The following is a 24,575-nucleotide window of genomic DNA, read 5'->3' on the forward strand; positions in this document are numbered from 1 at the left end:
CAGAAGGCAGCGATAGACACATGACTGTGTGTGTGTGTGTGTGTGTGTGTGTGTGTGTGCGCGTGTGAGTGTGCGTTTGTGTTAGGAAGACCAATGACCAATCTTACGTCTTCGTCAGCATCTACATCGAGAAACCTCTGTGTTGCGTCTGCTCCCCTCCCCTTAAAAACAACCAAAACAAAACATGGGCCGACACTAAAAAGCAGCCACCAGCAATTATCCAGTCATTTGGCCCTAAGCTCTCACATACTGAATGAATTTATCCTCCCTGTTCTCCCTGTGGTGGAAAATAGTGATGTTAATTCATATGCCATGGGATTGGTAGCCACACAAAGACCAAAGACCAAGTGCTTCCACCTTGGGCGATTCTGTGAGTGATTATGTTTACTGCTGCTTGTGGGGGACCAGCGGCCACCGTTTGTGAGAACCGCATTTCTCTGTTCGAGGGGATTCCTACTTTGGTCCTATTCACACTGTTGAAAATGTGTTTTGTTTTATGACTTCAAAGAGATTTAATAGTGGCGTGGCTTGCTTTGCGTCTAGTGCTACCTGTGAGTTGGGTGGATCTAAGTTACACTAAGGATTTACAGTTTCAAAACCACAAAAATGTTAGATATAAGAGCAGTAGGACATTAAGTATGAAGTGTCTTTGCAGTATGACAGTTTGTCTAGGTAAAGGAAGCTCATAGTCATTTGTATAAGTTACACTGACTTGTGTATAGTCATCTACCAATGTTTTTTCTGTATATCGACCTTTTACTCCTAATGGAAAAGGTTGATATACAGCAAAAACATTGGTAGAGTATTTGGTGAGCTGAACTGATTTATTAGGCTGGATCACATAGTATGGGGACCAAATTCCAGTCTTAACCAGTCTTATTGTGTTGGATGATTTGATCTCTTAAAATAACAACCGCGTTGTTGTTTCCCACCCTGCTGCAAAAGCACAGAATGACTGGATGAATGACTAGAGCTGCAACGTTTGTTGATTAATTGATTAGTTGTTAACTGTTAAATTAATCTGCAGCTATTTCGATTATCGATTCATTGTTTTGAGTCTTCTTTTGTCCAAATTTATGTTGCCTTGGGTTTTGGGAAACCATGATTAACATTTTTCACCATTTTCTGACATCTTGTGGACCAAACAACTAATTGATTACCTGAGGAAATAATGGACAGATTTATCCTTAATGAAAATGATTGTTAGTTGCAGCCCTAATTATGACCTGGGCAAAGTTCAGTGAACATGTGGGTTTGTTCATCCCTACTTTTGCTGTGCAGTGTTTTTGTGCTTACTTGTATGTCTGTATGTACTATTAAGTGAGTTCATACACCTACATTTATGTGTCAGATATGAGGGTTTCCAAGAATTGTGCATGCATGCATGGTTGAGTAGGTATACGTGTGATTGGTGGAGATTGAGATTTGCCTGAAATGCAATCACACTCCTGAGATAAATCGGTGGCCCAGTGCTACTGCTGTCCTGGTACTGGGGCCTTTGCTTAGAAAATAAATACAGCAGCTGTTCTGGTATTACTGGAAAATGCTACTTATGGATAGAGAATATCCCATACTGGTAAAGCTTGGAGCTTTCTCCAGCTGGAGCTTTCTTATGTTCTGGAGACCTGCTGTACCATGCATGGTTGGGTTGTGTGAATCTACAGTTGTACTATAAGAGGCCCTAGAGCTAATAGAATGGCTAATATAATTAAGTGGCTTATATTGTTAGTGATAGTAACGTTGTAATAATATAGACTTTCAGTGTTTCTGCAGTAATGGCATGGTGGAAGTGAGGTCATTGTACCACTGTTTACATTCCTGGTATTTTATATTTTACAGATAAAAGATACAAATTAAATGGGAATTTATAGACGTTTGTGAATTATGCTCAACAATTTAAAGGTGGTAGCACACACAGTAGCTACTGTGTATTCTCTTGGCTACATTGCTAACTGTACTAATTACATTTCAGAATAACACAGTAGGACTAACTTACAGTAGATTTATTGTCTGATGGACTTGTCAATCTTTCTCCATGGCTAATAACTGGCAAGCCTGATAGCTGCTAATACTTTCCATATACAGGAAAAATGGTGAGCATGGACAGTATAGTGTTTCTTTCCTGTATTGCACAGAAGAGAGTTGGCCTGTTTTGAGATCACATAAAGGAGCTGGTTTTTCCAGTCATTTTATGGTTGAACAGTTTTAAGTGGGCTCCTTCCCTGTGGGCCGCAGCACAGGTGCTGGCTGTGTCAATTGTTTACAGAAGTTCAGAGCAGCGCGATGGCTCGCAGAGAGACGGATTGGGGCCCTGGACTTAGTGCAAGGCAAGAAGAGGTATAACAAGTGTAAGAGAGTGCAAAAGAGAAAGAGAGACACCCTGACACGGGTAAATTAGATCCAGAGAGGGAAATGGCAGGGGGTAAAGTGCTGGTTTTACTGCCCAGGCTGCAGGTGCGACAGCAGCTTTCTGACTGACCCCAGAACCACAGGCACACACACACACGCACACACAGCCACATTCATGCACGCAAGAGAGCAGCCAGGCACACAGTCAAACTCAAGACAAGCACATCCATGCATGCAAGGCCACGCACAAATGTCACGAACACACATTGCGTTTATGAGTTGAGTTTATATTATGTCATCCTCTCTTCCTGCCACTCTGTTTGGTCAGGCAGCAAACTCTTGAGAATTTTGTCAATTGGATTATGCTAATGCGTAGTCAGACCTGTGTACAAGTGGCAGAACAGTTAACCAATTCATATAAATATTTTCATCAACAGCACCATTTAGTTCTGCCTAATTATCGGTTCTGTTATGCCCTGGGCCAGGCATGTAGATACAGGAAGACAAACATTTGGTTTGGAAAATAAGGGAAAAGCATTAAAGGTTTATATGTTTTAACTTGTAGTGACTGTGTTTAACAGTACATGGGAGGAATGAATAATGCCATTGGTCCTGTGGTTAGGAGGATTTATTGCTGTATATTTTCATATTTTATGGTCGAAACTCCCCTGTCTGTAATATTTTAAGTTCTTTCTTACTTCGTTGAGTAATGACCTTACCATGTATGTTTTTCCTGCGAAGCTTCTGTTTCTGGGCGTCACTATGGCCATTAGGAGGTACTGGTAACACTACAGGATGGCTCCCCCAGCTCTGCTGAAACACAATCTGTCGGACTGCTCTTTCTCTCCTGCTTTTTCTTGATTACTACATCCCTCCACCTCTTCACCACAAAGCTGCCTGCCCCCACCTTTCACCCTTACCATAAAATCTATTTCTATATTCCTGTTTCTCTCCATTTGTACAACATTAATATCAACAGCTCTTGCTAGCCATCAGTACAAAAATTGTGCTTGTTTGAATCCTAAGAACGTAGTTTGATTGCACTCCCAATAACTCCTGTATAAATATGTATAAAGTCCTGTATTTTGTATTTGTGAGTGCATGTGTGCATGAACACGCAGGCTCCTCAGTGGTTTAACGGGTTTGGGAGGGATATGTGTGAAGCAGCATGTGCATAGTTTTGGGTTAAACAGGACTTTGCATCTGAGAAGAGAGGAGAGCTCTTCAAAGATTCATAAATTCACCCAGGATTTGTAGCACTGCTCAGGCAGGGTGAGGAGCAGAAATGTTTTCTTATGGATATTTAGCTCCTTTCACTGTACATGTCCAATGGATGGACTGTGGCGAAAAATAACATGTAAGGACGTCCTCTTATTTATGAGCCTTTGAGGGTTTCAGGGGTCAGTGGCATTGAGCCAAGACTTTCAAGGAATGCAGCTCTAGATTTGACTTTTTTGGTGTCTCAACATTAAGTTAATGTGTCCTGTTAATATAGCTACTACATATGTTCCCCTGTGTGCATGTGTCTCTTTTTAATGAGGTATGCTTTTCTTATTCTTTTTTATTTTTCATACCTTTTAACGTGTTTCCCATGTGTTTACAGGTTACGTACAGAGTCTGATCAGGCGTGTGGTGAACAACGTGAATATTGTTGTGAACAACCTGATCCTTAAGTACGTGGAAGATGACATCGTGCTTTCAGTCAACATTACCTCTGCAGAGTGCTACACTGTAGACGATATATGGGAGAGGGCCTTCATGGACATCACTGGTGAGCAATGACTGCTTACATTCCTTGGTAGTGGGATTAACTAGTAAATCCACAGAGACGAGAACCTATAAATTACAGTAAGTGTTTAATTTTGTTAGTTCAAACTAAGGTCAAACAGACATATCAGACAAGTTTAAACCTAGCTGTTTTTGTAAATGCCAATGTCAGCTGCCACACTAGCCTCATATTCAGACTTTTGATAAACTCCACAGTCCGATTGGAGCATGAGTAGGTCCAATGTAGCGTGTGCTTTGAGACAGAAAAGAGCTCAAATTTAAAACCACAAATGATGGATGAAGTGGGGGATTTTAAACCTAAGCATGCCACTTGGAAATAGAACAGTAGGAAGTGCAACCCTCATGGGCCCTTGCTTTTGATGTTTACATGGTTCTTGTGTATTTTTGGTTTCAATTTCTTAGAGACGCTGATTTCTTGTAGGAAAGAATGACAATGTTAAACCAAGCTGATCATTTGTGTTGGAACTCGTTGACCGATCCTTTTTACCAATGGCGTTACCTATCCCTATTATGGATAGATGGATAGATAGATAGATAGATAGATAGATAGATAGATGGATAGATAGATAGATAGATAGATGGATAGATAGATAGATAGATAGATAGATAGATAGATAGATAGATAGATAGATAGATAGATAGATAGATAGATAGATAGATAGATTGATAGATTGATAGATAGATGATGTTACTCAGTATTGGACAGTGACTTGTGCACCTAGTCCATATCCATTCTCTCTTAACAGTCTCCACGGTAGAGCAGTATGTAGTAGTATGATGGATGGTTCGAATAAGAGCAGAACACACATAACACGGACAATCTCAGACTACAAGGAACTATTTACTTTGAAAATTAACTTACTCTTTAATGGTGCACAGCTAACAGGGAGCTTTATCTCACACAAACCTGACAAATATTTTCTTGAATCCTGTAGATGTTCCAGGGTGTCCGCTGGTCTTAAAAAGTCTAAAACACAAAAATCTGAATTTTAACCCTTAAACAATCTTAAATATGCTTTGTCTTAAAAAGTGATTGTAATAATTAAGTTAACATTATTTGTATAAAGTACATGTTTTTTGGAAAAATCTGTATTGATCATGCTGTAAAATGAAAACAAAAAGGCAACCAATACCATTTGCCTTTATATTATTTGTAATAATATATAAATATAATATATAATTATATTATATATAATATAATATAATGGTCTTAAAAAGTCTTTAATTTAACCTGTTGGAACCTGCAGAAACCCTGTATATGATATGAATAATATATAATGTATGAACTTATAAAATCCTCCCAGTCATTCACTGCAACAATACTGTAAGCTTATGTCCATTTTCTGTAAAGGGTTTCTATCTGTTGACTTAGAAGGTCTTTTGCAGTACAAACTCCTGGGTTTCTCAGGTTACTGCCAGAGAATTACAATTATTTTAAACTTTAAACTTCAAACTACAATCATAACCTTGAATAAAGAACTGGTTTACAGGGAGTCACAAAAGCCAGTATCAACAGAGGAATCATGTAGTGGTAATTTTCAGTCATTGTTATCACTGTGGAATTTCTTTTAAGGGGGCCCTATTTCAACATATGAAGCAAGTAGTTGTTCCAGCAATAGTTACTGGCTCTGTTTAGAGGATGAAACAGTTCTGGGAATGATGAGTCTTGTTATTAGTCTGTCAGGGGCAAGTGAGTCAGGGTACTTGGTTGTACCTCTTGTAAATGTCATATTACACAACAGCTCTGTGATGTCTGCTGAGTGTCATCTCCCCTGATTTCACAGATAATGAGGATTTACTGTCACAGCCTGCTCTCTGTTAGTGTGTGTATGATTGCATTTGTTTGTGTTTAATGACACCTCTCTGTAGGCGTACATTTTGCTGTGAGCGTACATGTCTAACACATGTATGTTGACATGTTTGATTAGTGTCAACTTCTTTCATGTTCAATACAAAATTATCTACATTCATTTTGTTTTCTTTTTTTCTCTGTGAAGCTCCAGAGCTGGTCCTAAGGAAAGTGATCAACTTTGCAGACTGTACTGTGTGCTTGGACAAGCGGAATGCTAGTGGCAAGATCGAGTTTTACCAGGACCCGCTGCTGTACAAATGCTCCTTCAGAACACGGCTCCATTTTACCTATGACAACATCAATTCCAAGATCCCATCTGTCATCAAAGTAAGCAGCTCCACATTTCAGCCATAACCCGATAACCGCCATTATCTTGCCAAAGATATCCCTTTGTACATGGGTAATCTGATATCATTTTGCCATAGTCCAAACATGTCACACATGCTTGTGATGGGAAAAGTTCAAATATGTCATAGCAGGAGGAACATGTAACTTACTTTTGTGAGGTTAGCTGTTCTCGAATCAATGACAGGATAATGACTCATTTCAGTCCATTGTTCTACACCGCTGAATCAGTCTAATTTTTTTACTCATCGTCACTGGAATGGAGGAAGGTGTTTGTTGAAAATCACACGTTAGAATCTTGGCTGTGGTAGCAATTTGTTTATATAAGGAGATTTTGTAAACTATTGTAGATTCTATCCAGAAAATTGATTTTGGCTGTCTGTGGTTTATGTTTGTCTGTATGGTATTATCATCTTTCCACTATAAAGCTATATTATGGTAAATTTAATTCTGTCCCATTTATCTCTTAAACTAAATGTATCAACAGGCTGAATCAAAGTAGAACTGGCCATTTTTAGAGTAGTTACAGCATGTTAGCAGCACGTTTGAATGTATTCTGGTGCGTCTTCTGATATTTATAATTTTTCTTAACACTGTATGATACAAAATGTTTCATGCAAACCCCTCTGCCACGGTGAAAGGTAGCTGCTGTAGATATTTACAGTAAACACATTGGTGTATTGTGTGGGTCCATTTGTTTCTATTTGGACCTGACTTCTTTTATCCCGACATTGCCTATATAATAAGGGATGTCTCAACGTGTTTCTTGTTACTCTGTACTGTACATCTACTTGCATGCAGGCCATAATTTGTGGTTTGTAGCTGTAGGTCATCATGTAACTTTGTTTAACAGGAACAGAAATTGCCTCTTTTACATGCAACACTCAGCATCCACCAGTTAGCCAGAGGGGAATCCATACCAGTTCTTACAGGGCCTGGGGCTCTACCCTTTTTTTTTTTTTTTTTTAAACTTGAACTTGAAAAATTCATATTAAAAGGGAGCCCACCAGAAGTGGTTGGGCCTGTAGCCCATTTTACATCCCAACATGTAATTTAACAAATCAAATTTCAAAATGTAAACCATCTCTTACGCTTTTCTTCTCTGTTTCCTTAGATCCAGACCATGGTGGAGAGCCTGAAGTTGTCCATTACTGATCAGCAGCTACCCATGTTTATCCGCATTCTAGAACTGATTATTGCCCTCTACTATGGGGAAATCGGAGGACACAAAGAGGGAGAGGGAGAAGAGGGCAGCGGTCATGTCAGGGAGGCTGGTGCAATTTTGCCTGGTGAGTGGGGACTCTTAGGGAGGGCAGTAACAATTTTCTGAACAAACCCCAAATCTACTTTTCTGTCTCTATTTTGTTTTTGAATTTGTAATCTAAAAAACTATGTCTGTGAATGTTTTCATAAGATTTAAGCAGAGTTTTTTGTCTGAATTTGACATTTGATGACTAGTAAGGAATTTTAGGCTGTAATTGTTTCTCTTTATTCATTTGTTTATTTACAAAATACTAGAATGAGGCAGTCGTCTTTTTATGGCTGAAGACCCTCCTTATTGCTGAAACTATTGCAGCCGCACATTTATTTAACAAACATGGACCATGGACAGAAAGACAAAAGCAAAAAAAGTCACATTCTTCAACAGCTATTATTCTTTTTTTATCTAAATTAATTTGGAAATGATATATTGAGGACTCACTGGGATGCAGCATTTGTGTGTCAGTATGGTTCCTTTAGCAGTCATATTCCTCAGACAAAATGTGGTCCAAGGCTCTGAAGTGGTTAATGAGCCATCAGACCATGCACAAAGCTTTGACTTTTTCCTTACACAGCGTTTTCGTCTCATGACACTCTGCATTTTGCCTTGTTCTGTTCAGGGGCTATGTCTGTCCATATGCTGCTGTTGTTCCTAAACGGGACATTTAACATCACTTTGACCATGGTGTGCGCTCCTCCTGCTTTTTCCACAAACAAAAGCCGGAGCGTGTAACTCAACACAGACTGTTGTCGTCAGGCCTGATCCCCTCCATGTGGGTAGAAGCAGGAGAGAGGAAGATGAGGGGAAGAAACATGGATGAATCAAACACAGGCCCCTCTCTTTCTTTGTGATCGGAGCACATTCCCCACATCCAGGAGCTGAGCAAAGCATACATAAGGAGTCGGCTTCTCTCACAGGCACACACACACGCACACACACACACACACACACACACACACACACACACACACACACACACACACACACACACACACACACACACACACTTTTAATAGCTGCAGCCACCTCCTTAAAAAAAACCCCACCTCATTCCCCAAAGGCCCTTCTCATCTCTCCCCAACTGCTCATCCTCATCTCAGCCAAATAGAGCAAGATCAAATCCCAGGTCCCTCTGGGCTAAATCAGCCTCTGTAGCACCAGGAGCAAATTACGGTGCAGGGGAAGTGGTGGGCAGAGGGGAAGCAGGCAGCCCCAACACAATACAGCCCATTTGCTCACTCCCTCCAACTTACTCCCTCTAACTTGCTCCCTGCCTCTTGGCCTGGAACTTTTACTGCAAGTTGGCGCAGCTTCTAGTTCGGTGTCCAATGCCAGATGTAAGAGTCGGTGTCATGCTACTGCTATGCGGAGCCTCTGAGAATGAATTAGTATCCCATCACAAAAATATACAAGAGGGGACCAGCTCTTGGAACCTGAGCGCCCCCAGATCTTGTTATGCTGGAAGTAATCGACAGAGTGAAGAAACTGAAGGGGGGGGGGCAGTTGTGCGTGTATGTGCTGTAGTACTGTAGGTGGGTGGGTGTGTTTGTTGGGAGGGTTTTGGGCCTGTTCATGAGCATATGGTTTTCAGTGTATTCATTTCAGATTTAAGGAGTAAAACTGAATTCTTTTGATAATAGTAGCAGAATTACTGCTCAAATGATTTATTATTTATAATAGGAAAATATAATGTATTTTTCTTAACCACTATAGGCAGCCTTTACCATTGATAGTTCCTGAGTACTGCTACATTCATGTATGTTGACGCTTATAGTGAGTGACTTGGCTTACATGCATATTTATTTTTAGTGGGTTGTAGTTTGTAGGAAACAATCATTGTCACATGATTGCTGGAACATGATCCCAGTATTGTACATAGTACTTCATCACATTCATTTGATTTCCCATAGGCTGCTCGTGGTAAATCTCTGCTGTATATTCTGGCCCAAATGCCCTCTGTGTGTGTGTGTGTGTGTGTGTGTGTGTGTGTGTGTGTGTGTGTGTGTGTGTGTGTGTGTGTGTGTGTGTGTGTGTGTGTGTGTGTGTGTGTGTGTGTGTGTGTGTGTGTGTGTGTGTGTGTGTGCGTGTGTGTGTGCGTGCATTTGTGTGTGTGCATGTGTGTTTCTTTTCTTTTTTTTTTTTACACTTGAATATTAATTTTTCCCCAATGTGAAGGTGTTTTTCTTTTTTCCAATTAACGAAGTGGAAAAAGGCTTGTAATGTGTTTATGTGCCCATGATTCACTGTGGCTGCATGTTGTTTGTTTGAATCTTTCTCTTTTAGGTAAGAGCCAACGTCTCATTAATAAATAGCCCTAATAAGTGAACGGCGCGGGATACTTGTGTGTCACTAACCAAAACAACCTTTCAGTCAGGATTAGACGGCTGGTTTTCCTACTGTCTGAAATTCAATGAAGTCTGTGAAACACTGTAAAAATTTCAGCGGTTGGAAACATAGATGACTAACATGCTTGAGTGGACCAGCTGGTCACGGCACCGAAAGCTGTATGGTTTCAACAAGTATGTGAAGAATTATGAACCGAAGACTGTGGCTGTTGAAGTGTGGCAGTGTGCATATGTGTGTGTGTGTGTGTGTGTGCGTGCGTGCCTCTCTGTATAGCATATAAGTAAGCATGTGTATGAGTGCGTTGCACTCTGCATGTGTGTATGAGACTCAGTTTTCAGTGTTTGCTTTGTAGGAGAGCCTCAGCGTCCTCAGAGGCCTATTGAATGGAATGGACAATCACACACATATCAGCCAGAGGCCATAGGCTATCTCCTGCATATAAACCTCATGTGGCTCCCTTATGCTAGCCCAGTGACGTGACAGGGCCTCTTTTTAATCATCTTTTCACTTTTTAATATTGGTGTGAAGACGTGGAGGCCATTGAGTTTAGAAGTCTATGGATGTGGATGAAACAGCTCTTTGTCTCGCAGAGTGTTTTATATTTTCCTGCCATGACTGCTAAAATGGATTTTAAAACATTTTGATGTTAATGTCACACTGTAGTGTTAAAGTGAAACAATATGTGACACACATGTTGATATGTGTTCCATTCTTTTATATCAAAGTAGATAGGCCTGTGCACTGAATTGTTTCTGTGTATGTACTGTATTACCTGTCAGGAAGTGATGAGCAGACAGATCTGATAGATCAGATAATCTGTGATTAGACAAATGAGAGGTGTGTGTGAATCGATGCATAAGATGACGAGCAGAGTAGCCTTTGCTCAGTGGTCAGGTAAGCAGTCCACCTCTCCCTCTATAAACATGGAGGGACATCTACTGGTCTGTGAGGGCACTGCCTTCTCTCACTCCTCCCCTCTCACTGTCTCAGTGTCACTCAGCTGTTCACTCACTTACACACCCACTCCCTCGCTAGGTTAGACATACACCGCTGCCTGAAGACCTTGGACTCATGGAAACCAACTGTGAGTGAGCTGTCCACAAAAAAAGATGATTGGCCTCATGGTGAAGCAGAGAACAGTGGTGGTTGTATTTCACACCTGTGTGGTCACAGTTCTCTACTCCACAGCAGCATGCATTTTGGCCAGGCCCACATCACACACTGGGAATTTTTCACTCACATCTTTGGATTAATACTTCAAAGTCTCCTTAAGCCAGTCTGTTTTGATCCCTTGATTGGTAATTGTGCTGTTATTTTGATTGCCTTGCAATTCAAATGTAGGCCTCGTCAGGCTGTGACGTGAAGCGAAAGAGCTTAACTTGTAGAACTGACACCTCAAAGGCTTCCATGGAGTGAAAACAAAAAGGGAAAAAAGAGAAATGAAAGATAGAATCGGACAGAGAGTTGTGGAGGGATAAAAAGCCATAACATGGGATTTCCAACTGCCAATTCGCAAAGTGAAAGATTTAATTAAAATATGTCATAATTTTCACCGCCTTAGCCTCTGGGATTCCTAAGCTGTGACCTCACGGACAATATTGTTTTCTCACAGAGGACGTGAGGCCGCGAGGAATGGGATTACACATTCTTGTGTATTGACATCAGCTTCCTTTCTCCCAACGTGTATAGAAACACACACGATGGGACAAGTTCAGAGGTCGGGATCAGGGACCGGGGAACCTGTGAACCCCCAAATAGTTTGCAGAGAATTAGGGGATAGTGAGATAATAGAAGATTATAGTGAACACCGTTGTCTTTTGTAACACACACCATCATCATGCTAGTCGACTTAGATTCACATTGGTTACTTACCAATTTTTGCTAAAGTTTTCTGTTGCTGAAACAAGGACTAGCCTGTTTTCACTTTTCAGCTTCTATTTATTTTTAACCCAGTGCCCATTGGTATGTCCGGCTCATTGGTATGTCTGGGCAGTCTTATGTTCCCACACCACTTTCTAAATTGCCGTCTTCACCTGGTGTGAGGCCTGTGCCTTACAGTAGCCAGTGCTCCAGTCAACGCCTCATGCTCTGTCTAGGCGCAGAAGGTGTGACCGGTCACTCCACCTCCTCCAGCTAATCTTGTACAGTCCTACAGTCGCCCCGTCTAATCTTCACCTGCACCCATGATGGCTCATAGCTACCCAGCCTCCCTCATGGCCTCATTTCAGTCTGTTGGCTTCTAAACAACTATGAGACCCAACCCCATGCTGCATGCGTTTGTGGATGCGGCCTGTGCTGTTGGGTCCAGTTCAGACAGCCCTGACCACAGTGATCCACTTGGGCCCCGTCAAAGCACTTCTCTGTCAGGATGCTGGCTGACAGGCTGTGCCCTCTGGCCTCCGTTGGAATGGACTTCCCCTCTCCCTCTTGAGTTCATGCTGCAGACATATACTCACACACCTGCATGCTGGAGCATTGGCAGCAACCACTGTGAAACTGCCTTGGTCTGTGCTGTTTTTGTGTGTTCAGTTGACAGCTGAAACATCTTGCTTGTATCAAACTACCCTGAAGGCATGGACAAATTAATTAAGTGTGCTGCATAGTGCACAAATACTTCCACTATCAACAGTTTTCTCTCTGTTTTACCAGTTTGTTCTCAGATCCTGCCTTTTTAAATTGTTTGTTTATCTGTTGGAGTAAAAGCATACTAAGGGGGGATTTGAGTCATCTGAAACCTTTTTTGAATGCATTATAAATTTGGCTGCACTATTGTGTATTTTTGAAGTTTGCATTGTAACCGCCAACTGCAGGTGCTAACCCACCCTGACCTTTTTTCCCATCACTATTGTAGCTACTGTGGAATCATACTATATTTGCATTATAATTAATTGAGACTTTTTTTTTTACCCTTCAGGGATGGATGTGGATATGGAAAGCCAGGGGACTAGCCAGTACTCCAGCCCAGATCTCTACATGCTGTCTGAAGAGACAGACCAGGGTTGGGTGTCCTGGGCTTGGTCATTCGTCCCTGCCATCGTAGGCACAGAGGACGAAAGTGAGGAAGGCCTCTACCAGCAACTAGAGACAGGAGGCATCCCTAGCAACCCCCAACAACACACACCCAAAGACCCCATTGTTTCCATAGGCTTCTACTGCACCAAAGCTTCTGTTACCTTCAAGGTAAATCGGCTCACATCATTCATATATGTCACATTGTGGCTGGAATGTATGCCAGCATATACTGGGTGAACAACAGTTATATTTGTTGTGTAAAGTATCAACTAAATGTCAAATGTCAAAATTAAATGGCCAAGTGGATGAAATACTTCTATTTTCAGCATGGCTTGAAAGTATTTCACATTATACTGACAGTAAATAAATGTTGTATGAATGTGATTTAGGCTTAAGATGTGCTTTTGAAATAATTAAATGTATGTATGGTTAGATCGTAAAGATAAAAATGTAAATGTCTTTAATATGTGTGTTACACAAGAGGTCGTACCAATTTGTTTTGGGGGTTGTCATGGTAAGTCAGGAAATTCTTGGGGAAATTCTGTAGATAATGGTATTTAATGTTAATATAGAATTTCCTGATTTAAGATATTGTTTTGTTAACAATTACAGTTCTTTTCCTTGCTATCCCTATTGTTTATTTGCTCCCACTGCCCACCCCACCCCTGCATCTTATATTTTGTGGTCACTTTGAGCCTTAAAGAACAGTTTGATCCTCAGGAAGTTACAATCCTCTTTGTCTCTGTGTGCGGTACAAGGGAGGGTAGTGTAACCGCTAACTGGCGTCTCGGGTCACGTTAATGTTTTAAACATTATACATGGTATGATGACTATTCAGAAATGGATCCCAAACTTTAATCCTGCCTGCTCACTCAGAATAGTTGGAATTCATCTGCGTTTCCCCTCAGGTTCAGGCACTTCAGATCACATTACTGCTTGTCTGTGTGTGTGTGTGTGTGTGTGTGTGTGTGTGTGTGTGTGTGTGTGTGTGTGTGTGTGTGTGTGTGTGTGTGTGTGTGTGTGTGTGTGTGTGTGTGTGTGTGTCTGTGTGTACTTCACAGTGTGTGTGATCAGTGAAGGGGAGGTATGTCTCAGGCCAAACAGACCATGGTGCTTTTCTAATAATGTTTAAATTGTTCCTGTATTGTTTGAGTTCTTTTAATCAATTAATTGCCTCTCGTCTGGAGTAATTGCACACAGCTGAAAGGATGGTTTTTTAAACGTTCTCGTCTCTTTCCTACAAGGAAGTATTTAGTTTGAGGGAATTTCATGTCTTTGAACAGCCACTGCCTGAACCTGAGTTTGACATGGACATGAAATCAGGGAGGTATTTTTAGATTGCTGACCCATTACTCCCCAGATCTGTTTGATCAAAGAAATTGGCAGTATGCTTTAATGACTTTTACACACATAATGCATAGTTCAGCACTGACCATTTGTTCCCCTCTTTCACTTTTGCACACATGCCAAACTCTCATTGCATGCCAGACTTCACTTTTAATTTTAAGAAACATTGTTTCTTTATTTTTGCTATTTTCATTTATTTCAACAATAGCAAAGTCTTTTTCAACTTTTCCATCAGATCCTTTCCACCGTGTTACATTTCTTAGAAATGGACATAAAGATAAAGTACCCCAATATTCACATCCAACGTTGTTACATTTCCAAGATGCCTCATAAAGAATCATTTGATTTGTGTTGGACTCCCAAAGCCTTTAAATGGGCTGGAATATAATAAAGGAGAAGTAGCAGGGAAGATGGTGGCAGCAGTAGTTCTGTGTATTACTGGCTGTATTAAGCGTTTGTGTTGCTATGTGGCTTTTCTGTCCTCTTTCTGCTGTGTTGTTTCAGGCCTGGGTACAGTTAGAAATGTCCAACCAGTCTAGTTTGGGCAAAATTCTTATTGGATAAACATTCATCATGTTCGTGTCTGTCTTCTGTGTCAGTGCCATAATGCACTGATATTGTCAGGCAGAGCAGTTCTTTAGTCAGATTATTTAACATCATTGCTCACTGCTGGGGTGCGGTGGTCCCTGCACGTGATTAAACCATCGAAAATCGAAATAGGGGAAGGGAGCGAGGGTGAGAGAGTCTGCTCCATCAGTAGGGATAATAAGGCACAGCTGCTTCTTGCTCTGCACCTGCTTCCTGTGTTAAAGTTGAATGGGTTAGGGCCTGCACAGTTCTGCTCTACACCCACAGTTTTTAGACTGGCCAGCCTCAAAAGCATCACAGCTCTGTGCCCCTCTCACCCCAACCAACCAGATGCTCTCTCTCACTGCCTCCACACTATCTCTACACACCATTAATGCTCTTATGAACAATCCCTCTTCTTTCATGAGTTTACCTGACTACTCAATGAATAGTCACTTGTACAATTATCCGTTTTGGCCCTTGGTATACTTGGTGCTTTAGTCATGTTCTGATTGTCATCCCCAATAAAGCCAGAGAGCCCCCCTAGAATTGGAGAGGAGTGGCTGTCATGTGGTTTGATGAATGTCTTTGGCCCCAGTCCAAACTTTGAAAAGAAAACGACCAAAAAGTCCCAAGGCTGGCATCCAGTCTGTGATCTAAGAAAATGTCATCTGTCCTTGTTTGGATGTTATTCTTTCTGGTTTTAAGCATTATTTTCCGGGGCCTCATTGCCCTTCACATCCAAGACTTGCACAGCTTTTGTTTATTTTTCAAATCATGCATCTGTTTCAGCAGTGAATTGCGGGTACACACGCACACACACACACACACACACAACATGACATGCTTCCAAGTTTTTACTGCTGCATTTTTATGACATCCCTATTATTGCTGTAACCTTATTCTGTCAAACAAAACTTAATTTTCCCTTATCGTCTCACAACATTTTAAGGTGGCAAAAATCTCCGAAATATCTCCACTACTGCAATTTTAAAGGGACAGTTACCCCAAAATCAAAAAAAGCGTGAGTTGCTGAGTATTGAAGATATGGGCCGTAAAGATGTCTGCCTTCTCTTGAATATAATGGAACCAGATGGCACTCAGCTTGTGGTGTTCCCAGCGGCAAAAAAGTACATTGGAAAAACTCAACAGCAATGTCTCTTTCCAGAAATCATGACCCGGTTACTCAAGGTATTCCTCAGACCTTGTTGTGAGCAGTTTCATATAGGAACTCATTTTCTCTACTGAACTGCACCCACAAATTGAACTGAACTGAACCTTGACTATCTCAGTGGAGCTAGGTGAGCTAGCTAACGTCACAAGCATGAACCTTTTGTCCATGAGAAGATCCACTCTTCCTTCTGCGCGGTGGTATGTAGACAGAAAATAGTTCCTACATGAAACTGCTCACAACAAGGTCTGTGGATTATCATGAGTAACCGGGTCATGATTTCTGGAAAGAGACATCGCTGTTTTTCAAAGGTGTGTTTTTGGGTGCTTTGAGCACCACAAGTGGAGTGCCATCTGGTTCCATTATATTCGAGAGAAGGCAGACACCTCTATGGCCGATATCTCTAGATGGATAAATAGCACTACAGGTAAGAGGAAAAATATGTATTTTTGATTTTAGGGTGAGCTGTCCCTTTAAGACTTGTTGTTTGGTATTGATCTGGATTTACCTTTTGGATCTAACACTGTCACAATGCCTTAATGATTTTACAAAATTAAACTTTGTAAAGGCTTCAGTTTTCACAGTCTGTTCCTTTGATGTGTTTTTTGTGACACCCGTTGAAGCGTTTACATTTATTTTCATAAATTAAATAAACATGTATTTCTTTGTTTTTTATTGGAGTGAATTTTTGACCATTCTGAAGAATATTAAATGGATTCTGTCTCTCTGTCTTTTGTCTCAGCTGACAGAGACCCAGTCAGAGAGCAGCTACTACAGTCCTCAGAAGGTCAAGTCCAGAGAGGTCCTGTGCATGGAGCACGAGGGAATCACTATTGAGGTGAGAAACAAGTCGCCTAAAAAATATGTCCATTGTAAAAGAACTATGCACAGTTTATGGAATTATAGCCTTTTACTGATTTATTTATACTGCTGTTTTTAATCAGTAAATTGTCTACATTCTATGTAATAAACAGGGATTTGCTACACTAACCAATTACAGCTTTTTCGAGTTTAACCAAACAACCAAACAGCCCGAAGTCCAGTCCAGATGATTCTTAACTGGTCTTATCATATTAGAAATGAGCAAGAGAAATGGAATGTGTTATTATTACATTTATTGTTATTGAGACAAATGTGAAAACGTATCCTGATATAGATTTTAAATCATATAGTCTATCTCTGCATTGTAACCAATATAGTTGCTGAATATTATTATTGTAAAATCAATATCATGATATATCATATCATGACTCAACCATGAATTTTTAACTACAGCGACTGATTTTTCTAGAGATATCTGCCCTCCACCAATTGTACCCATCTGGAAAGCAACCCATTACCCATCATGGCCAGAACAAACCAATAAAGATCCCAGTCCTCCCTTTTGATCCTTCATGGTTATTATTATTGTCTCCTTATTCACTGTTGGACAGAGGTTCCTCTTAATTCCCTCCCTAAGTCATTTATAAAGCCTCTCCAGGTCACTAATCCGTGGCCTGTTGTGAACACAGTGGAATCTGTGTCTGAGTCAAGCCCAAGTCTGATCATTTCCGCATTTCCCCCTCGGCGTAGAAAATATTTTTAAACCTTTTTCTCTGATTACCTGGTTGGAGAAGGAAAGGAGTTTTCTGCTCCTAAGCTTTCTACCAGATGTGAGAATTCTGAGAGATTTCCAATTCCAATTTCTGTAATTTATGCTTTTGCTGGAAGAGCGAGAGAGAGAGAGAGAGAGCAGTCTGAACTGGGACCAAAAGTGAGAGCGTTGAAAGGCAAAGGGATGGCTAGTAAAACAGGGAAAACTAGGCCTTGTAATTATTGTGTGGTAAAACGTAAAGTTTTATTGGATTGCTCTCTGTTTAGTTGTCTGCTGGGTGAAGCAAAGCCACGGTGAGTGAGGGAGAACCACACCTTGCTGGTTATAGGGGCTGCTGGACTGCTACCACACATGCACACATGCATACACTCCTACACACACACACACACACACACACACACACACCTACACACACCCACACACACGCACGCACGACTCTCTAGGGCAAATAGAAGCTGTCTGACCCCTGCTCTTTTTATCACAATGAAATGAGCCCACAACCTCAACAGCACCACAAACCAACGTAGCCTCAAACTGGTCATGGTGGAGAACCTTGTGATCAGTCCACAATAAATTTGGTCTTGAACTGTCATTAATTTCACATTTAATTTTTTATTGCGATGTAAAAAGGTAATTCAGTCAAATTAATTTCTGTGAATTATTGCACTGTTATGGTTTTACTGGGCTTCTGTTGACTGATTTACATCCTGGGTGTTCTCTTTGGAGAGGAAAGCATTCTGAAGCTGGCATTTTCCCATTCTGCTTAGTTTTAACTTATCTCACACTGTCACACCTTCAAGTCTAGCCAATTATATGAAAATACATTTTAATTAATTAAAAGGTTGCCTTTATAGTACAGGCCTTTGTATTCGTTATATTTTCACTGGTAGAAAAAGGTTTATTCAGAGTGTATCCAGTATCCACATTGTTCTTAATGTAGTACTGAATAAATCTGGAGTATAAAAACTGGTTAAAGTCTTTTCCTCTGCTTTTTATTCCAGGTGCTGATGATGGGGGAGCCATTCTTCGATTGTCAGATTGGCTTTGTGGGCTGCCGGGCACTCTGCCTGAAAGGCATCATGGGAGTACGGGATTTTGAAGAAAACATGAACCGACGTGAAGAGGTAAAGACAGCCTGAAAACCTCAAGGAAAAATGAAAAAAAAGAGGAAAAAAGTGAGAGTGAGAAAGATGAAAAGAGAATTTAAAAGCCTAGAAAAGAGATCATTTTCACCTAAACCATGTCTCCTGCAGCCTCTATTGCTCCCAAGAGTTTTCACAAGGAGGTAGAGATGTGGTCTGGTTTGTTTATGGAAGAGTGTGATCCAGCTGCCTTTTGTAATTCACTATAATGTTCTGTGTTTGCCACATACATCACTGTGTCAACAGCAGTCTCTCCATCCCTCATGTACATTAATGCTTTTGGGCTCAATTTAAATCATTGTATTTCATTAACTATTGTCAACTGCATATTTTTAATGGTTATTTTTAAATTGTGTGTTAACCTATGATGTGTTACATTTAATTGGGACAGTAAATTATTAATATTGAAGAGATTGAAATACATCTGGATTTGTGTAGTATGAGCTTGATTTTGCGACAATTGAAATATTTTTAAATATTTCTGACATTCTCTGTGCATCCTCTCGTTCATAATTCTCCTTTTCCTCCTTTTCCTCCTCTTTTTTTGTGTGTCTGTGTGTCTGCAGGATGCAGTGTTCTTCAGCTGTGGGGACAGCCTAAGCAGTAAGGGAATGACCTACCTTACCAACTCTCTCTTTGACTACCGCAGTCCAGAGAACAACGGAGTCAGGGCTGAGTTCATCCTGGATGCTGCTAATCACAAGGTTACTATAAACTGAGATAGTTTATGTCTCCATCCCCAATTCTACTGTACCAAATAATACTGTTCCCAAACTTATTTATTTTATTAAATTTTATTTGGGGGAAAAATATGTTTTGGTGGCTTACAAAAGGCTTGGATGGAAGGCCAAAATACAGTAGCATGCAGACCATGTATTTCAGATTGAGATCCTCTGAGATGATCTACCTCAGAGCAGCCATGCAGCTACATCAGTAAAACATATGCCTGTAGTGAATCCAACCACGTTTGTGACCTGTACAGTACATTCACAATCAAGAGTTTTGCTTTTTGTTTTTTTCAGAAGACTAACCACTGAGAATTGAAAGGACACCCACAGAAATGATAGCAAAGACTAAACCATATGGCAAAAATTAGCAGTCCGTTCCAAGCCAGGCCAACAACCAACTCAACACGCACCTCACAGCTGGGCCGACTGGTCTACACAGCAACAGACTTACTCAACTAACAGCAGTGCTCTGAAAAAATGCATTAAACATAATGAACTCACTAATGCTGTTTACTTGAACAGCACCTGCCATTGACACAGTCCTCACTAAATGAAACATCTGTAGCGCTGTGCTTGTCAAGCTGTTGAGAGAACAAATATTCACACGACTGATGCAAAGACATTTTATTAAGACGTAACTCTCTTTATTTTCAGAAAGGACTCACTGCCAAGCCAGAGAACAAAAAGTGTTTCCTCAGTGTTAGTGTGGGTATAGCTAAAGTGACTTGCCAAAGCGAGCACACTTTGCTAATACAGTAGTTTATCTGGGTCAATAAACAATAATCTGATATAATTACATCCTGTCTTTCTTTAGGTTTCATCTGGAAAAGCTGCAATGACAGCTGTTACCTTATTTAGTGGTCCTAACTTACTACAATATTTTGTCCTTTTAAACTCTCAGTAACTTATCTTCTAAATGAATCCTTCTAACTTAAATCGCTACCACTTAAATTATTTCTGTCAGTCACCCAGCTGCTGGCTGCAGTAGAGGAATGTTCCCGCTATCTAAGTGGTAGTGTTAAAGCCATTATTCCTGATAAGTCTCAGCTCCCCTCATCAGCCATCACAGCTCTAGTGTTGACTCTGCTCAGAAATGTTCATGACCCTCAATGAAGCAATTGTTTGGACATCCATCCATCTATCCATACTTGAAAGTCTTAAGAGTCAAAGGTTTTAGTGTTAATTCATTAGCGGTTTTCCAACCAGCCAATGGCTTTGATCCAAAAGCATGCCAGAGCCATTAGAGGTCCCCCTAATAAATATTACTCATTAACCTGCCTCTCTGATAAGGCTCTATTGAAATCTCTGTTTAGAGAACTAGTGGGTAAGTCTGGGGTGGGGGTGTTAAATGTGTGTGTCAGAGGGGCCTTTCTCATTCTCTCTCTGTTTCTTGCTTGCTCACTCATTCTCTCTGTTTACCAGTGGTTTGATGTGCAGTAGAAGTATAACTTTCAAATATTGTCTAGGACAGGGTCAATAGCTCTTGACCCACAGACTAATAAATTATGACACTAACAAAACACTGACACACAGGTAGATCAGAAATAAGATAAAGATCCACAGTTCTTTGACCTATATGTAGGTTGTATTTGTTAATAATGACATTAAACAAATAACTTAGGGTTGACACAGGTCTTTAGTGCTTAGTCACTTGGGCCTGGCCAGCTGGGGTTTTTCTTAGTGGAGTTTTTAATGTTGTTCCTATGTCGGTTCCACTTTCCTGTGGGTGCTCTGGTGTTCTCCCATAGTCCAAAGACATGCAGGTTTAGGCCAAATGGAAACTATAAATTGCCCATAGGTCTAAATGTGTGTGTGTCTATATATGTTAGCACTGTAATAAACTAGTGACCTGTCCAGGGTGTACCCTGCCTGTTCCCTTATGTGTGCTTGGATGAGCTGCAGTGCCCCTTCAACCCTGAAGACGAAACTTACTGTTTCCACCTGGCTACTTTCTAACACTGTTTTCAGTGTTAGGTAACTGACAGCTGAAAAGTACACATATTGCTTACAGGTACATTCTACATTACACTCATGCTTTTAAAAGCTGCACCTTGCTATCTTGATAAATATTTCCCAATAACATTTCACAATTTTATATTGAAAGTATCAACCATAATCCCTGTCATACAGGTTTGATTTGTTGTGAAAAAGTCCAGTCTTTTAGTTGATAAGATACGTATTTTACAGTGGCATATGTCCAAGCACCAGTTGAAGGAGGAAACTTTCACTTCCTTTTATCAATAGCTTATTACTCAATAAAGAACAGACTTGATATCTAATAAATTACTTCCCTGTGTACTGTTGTAATTTGACCCCAGGTTAGAGACATTGCTGTGATCAAGTATCTCCTTTCATTTAATGTTGTTCCAAATATTATAATTAATTATAATTCCAAATATTAGTGATATTGTTTGCCAGTAAAAAACAAAAAGAAATCCTACTAAGCAGATCAACCCGTCAATAACTCTTTTTATCTCTGATTTGACCCCCTTATCCACCGTCGTATCCACCGTGACCCCAGTCACTGCCACTCTTAAATGCTATCAGCTTGTTTGCTCCCTTACTGCCATGTTTACCTAAATCTACTTTTGTTTGACAGGAGACCTACACGGAGATAGCAGGCATGCAGCGCTTTGGTGCTTTCTACATGGATTATCTCTACACAATGGAGAACAGCAGCGGCAAAGGTATTGTCTAATTCATTCCTCCTCACAGAGCTTGTTTGCTCACCTCGCCACCTCTTCTCTCTTTCTCTTTATATCTGTCATGTTCTCCTTTTCTCTGCCTTGTTCTCTTTTTCTTCCTATCTATCTTAAACTCTCTTGTGTCTTTCCATCGTGTTCTCTCTCTCCTCTTCTCTCTTCTCTGTCAAACAAGCCTCCTGGAGACTTGGAAGAAAGAGTTTGTCTTGTTTGAGTCACAGCCACCTGGTCCTTGACCCTTCCTGTCCTCGCTCTCACCCCAAACTTACCTGGAGGGCAACTGTCAGAAGTGTTTAGTCTGCGCTGACACGTATTTGAGTTTCTTTCTCCCCGCTGCTTGTTGAAACATTGTTTCCCCCTGTCTCTTTACCTGTAAGCTGTTGAGAAAGTGAATAGGCTTCTCTTGCCTAATTAGGTGTCACTCTTCCTGGCAGAAGCCTTAAGACGGGCAGGATTTCTCATTCCTCAGCTGCAGCACTCAAGAATGTTTATTCAAGTCTGAAAGATCTGAAGTTCCCATTAAGAGATAAAGCACTCTCCCTTCAATTTGAAATGTTGTATTTGGCCCACAAATGTCTCTGTGCTTTATTGTGTGATTGTTGAGCATTTTATTTCAATGCTGCTGGAAAGCTGCTTTCTGTGTAGTTATGACAGTGACACCTGACTGACATTCACAGGTTCTAAGTTAAAAAAAAAACCTCTTACATGCTCAGCACAGAAATTGGATTGAATCTACATAAAGTGCAACCCCTTCCTATGTGTGATGGCAAAAGTATAATAGGATAGCTTTGTGGCCTATGTGTCACTGAATTTTATGTAGAAATGGTGTTAAGTGATTATGCTTTGTGGAATTACAGCGATGATTAACATAGACAGAAATTTCTGATGCTATAGCGCAAAGTTGCCTTTTTTAACGAAGATCTGGTTGAACCATTTGAATGGCTTGAACAGATTGATTAATTAGGAGTCTATTGCCACCTATGTTGTTCCACTTGCCTCCCTCTTTTTGTTTTTCACTTTGCTTCTACCTCTTTCTGACTAGGCTATTGTTTCCTCCTGCTGTCAGCTACAGATAAAAATCTAAATTAAAAAAAAACATTGATACTGTCATCCTGAGCTGTCAAAGACATTTCTGACAGCAGGATAAGTGTCATTCTCTTTTCCTGCGGGTCGGCTGTGGTTACCCCTGCCAATTGGAATGCTTCTCTTCTGTCAGTGTTTCTCTTCTTCTCGGACGCGGACCAGATCCAGTGTCAACCAAACAAATTAGCTTCCATTGCCATGGGACTGACATAAACTCTGAGTCAACCGAAATACTAACCAACCCGGGTCACACTCACTATTGACTTCACATTAGAGTAATGCTGCAGATTAAAAACTTTTTTTTAATCTTGGGAAATGGAGACACTTTTAAATCGTCTAAATCCCAGCTAATTTCAGCCTCCTCATCATTCCACTGACCGTTCTAACTGCAGCCATATGGTTGATATTAGGCCTAATCCATTGCAGCCAAATGTCACTTAGGAAGGGAAGGGGAAGTGGCATTGCCCATTGCAGAATTCAGTGGGAGGTTCACCCCCATCCCCCAGCCTTTTCAGCTTAAAAAAAAGTTAAATTCATACATAGTGTAGTCTCTCTGAGCTATAAGAAATGTTCAGTGCAGTGGTGGAATGTAATGGGAATAAAGAAAGTTGTGAACTTTGTCCTCTTCCTCCCTTACTGCCATTCATCCACCCCCTTCTTTTATTTTTAATTTCTCCCTTTTTATTGCCGGGGAGCTGAGTCTTTTAAGTGGACCTCTGGAACAGGGGCCTGCGATGAATGAAGGGACAGCTGTGTGAGAGAAGTGGACATTTGGAATATTCATCATTCCAGTGGTTCACGGCTATGTGAGCTGCTCCCTGCTGCTGCATTACACCACTGCCATCTCTGTTGTATTTTCACCCAACAAATGAGGAGATTCTAAACTTGATTAAGAAGCGGCATATGGAGAAAAAATGTTGCTACCCTTAATGTTGATGTAAAAACTCTGTACATTAAATAGGTTATATAATAAAATAATATAATTTTAAGCGTGTAATGCGTGTCTTTCTGTTCGTAGGTTCTCAGGACTTCTCGGTAGTGAGTATAGAGGAGGTAGTGCCTGCTGTTCAAGAGACATCCATCAAGAGGCTGGTGGTGGGACCTCTGGATGTCAGACTGCACAGCAGCGCTGTCCACCGCATCCTCAAGATGGTCACTTGTGCCATGGACCACGAGTACGAACCCTACTGCAAACCACAGCAAGGTTAGTCATGCTCTTTTCTATTTGACTTTGTTCTATTCTGCCAATGATCAGAAAAGCAACAGTCTGCACTTTACAGTATCCTCA

General features: G+C 40.7%; 1 protein-coding gene across 7 annotated transcripts in view; it reads left to right on the forward strand.

Annotated features, from left to right (window-relative positions):
• Positions 1-24,575, forward strand: part of LOC127366381 (intermembrane lipid transfer protein VPS13B) — a 315,825-nt gene that overhangs the window by 23,900 nt on the left and 267,350 nt on the right. For all 7 annotated transcript variants that reach the window (XM_051405186.1, XM_051405181.1, XM_051405183.1 and 4 more), the window contains exons 5-13: positions 3,953-4,120; positions 6,135-6,316; positions 7,449-7,623; positions 12,856-13,121; positions 16,781-16,876; positions 18,634-18,756; positions 19,341-19,478; positions 22,102-22,189; positions 24,306-24,491. In XM_051405186.1, the coding sequence (XP_051261146.1) occupies positions 3,953-4,120; positions 6,135-6,316; positions 7,449-7,623; positions 12,856-13,121; positions 16,781-16,876; positions 18,634-18,756; positions 19,341-19,478; positions 22,102-22,189; positions 24,306-24,491 (1,422 nt within the window). The remainder of the gene's footprint in view (positions 1-3,952; positions 4,121-6,134; positions 6,317-7,448; positions 7,624-12,855; positions 13,122-16,780; positions 16,877-18,633; positions 18,757-19,340; positions 19,479-22,101; positions 22,190-24,305; positions 24,492-24,575) is intronic.

Source organism: Dicentrarchus labrax, unplaced genomic scaffold (genome assembly GCF_905237075.1).
Source record: "Dicentrarchus labrax unplaced genomic scaffold, dlabrax2021, whole genome shotgun sequence".
NCBI lineage: Eukaryota > Metazoa > Chordata > Actinopteri > Moronidae > Dicentrarchus > Dicentrarchus labrax.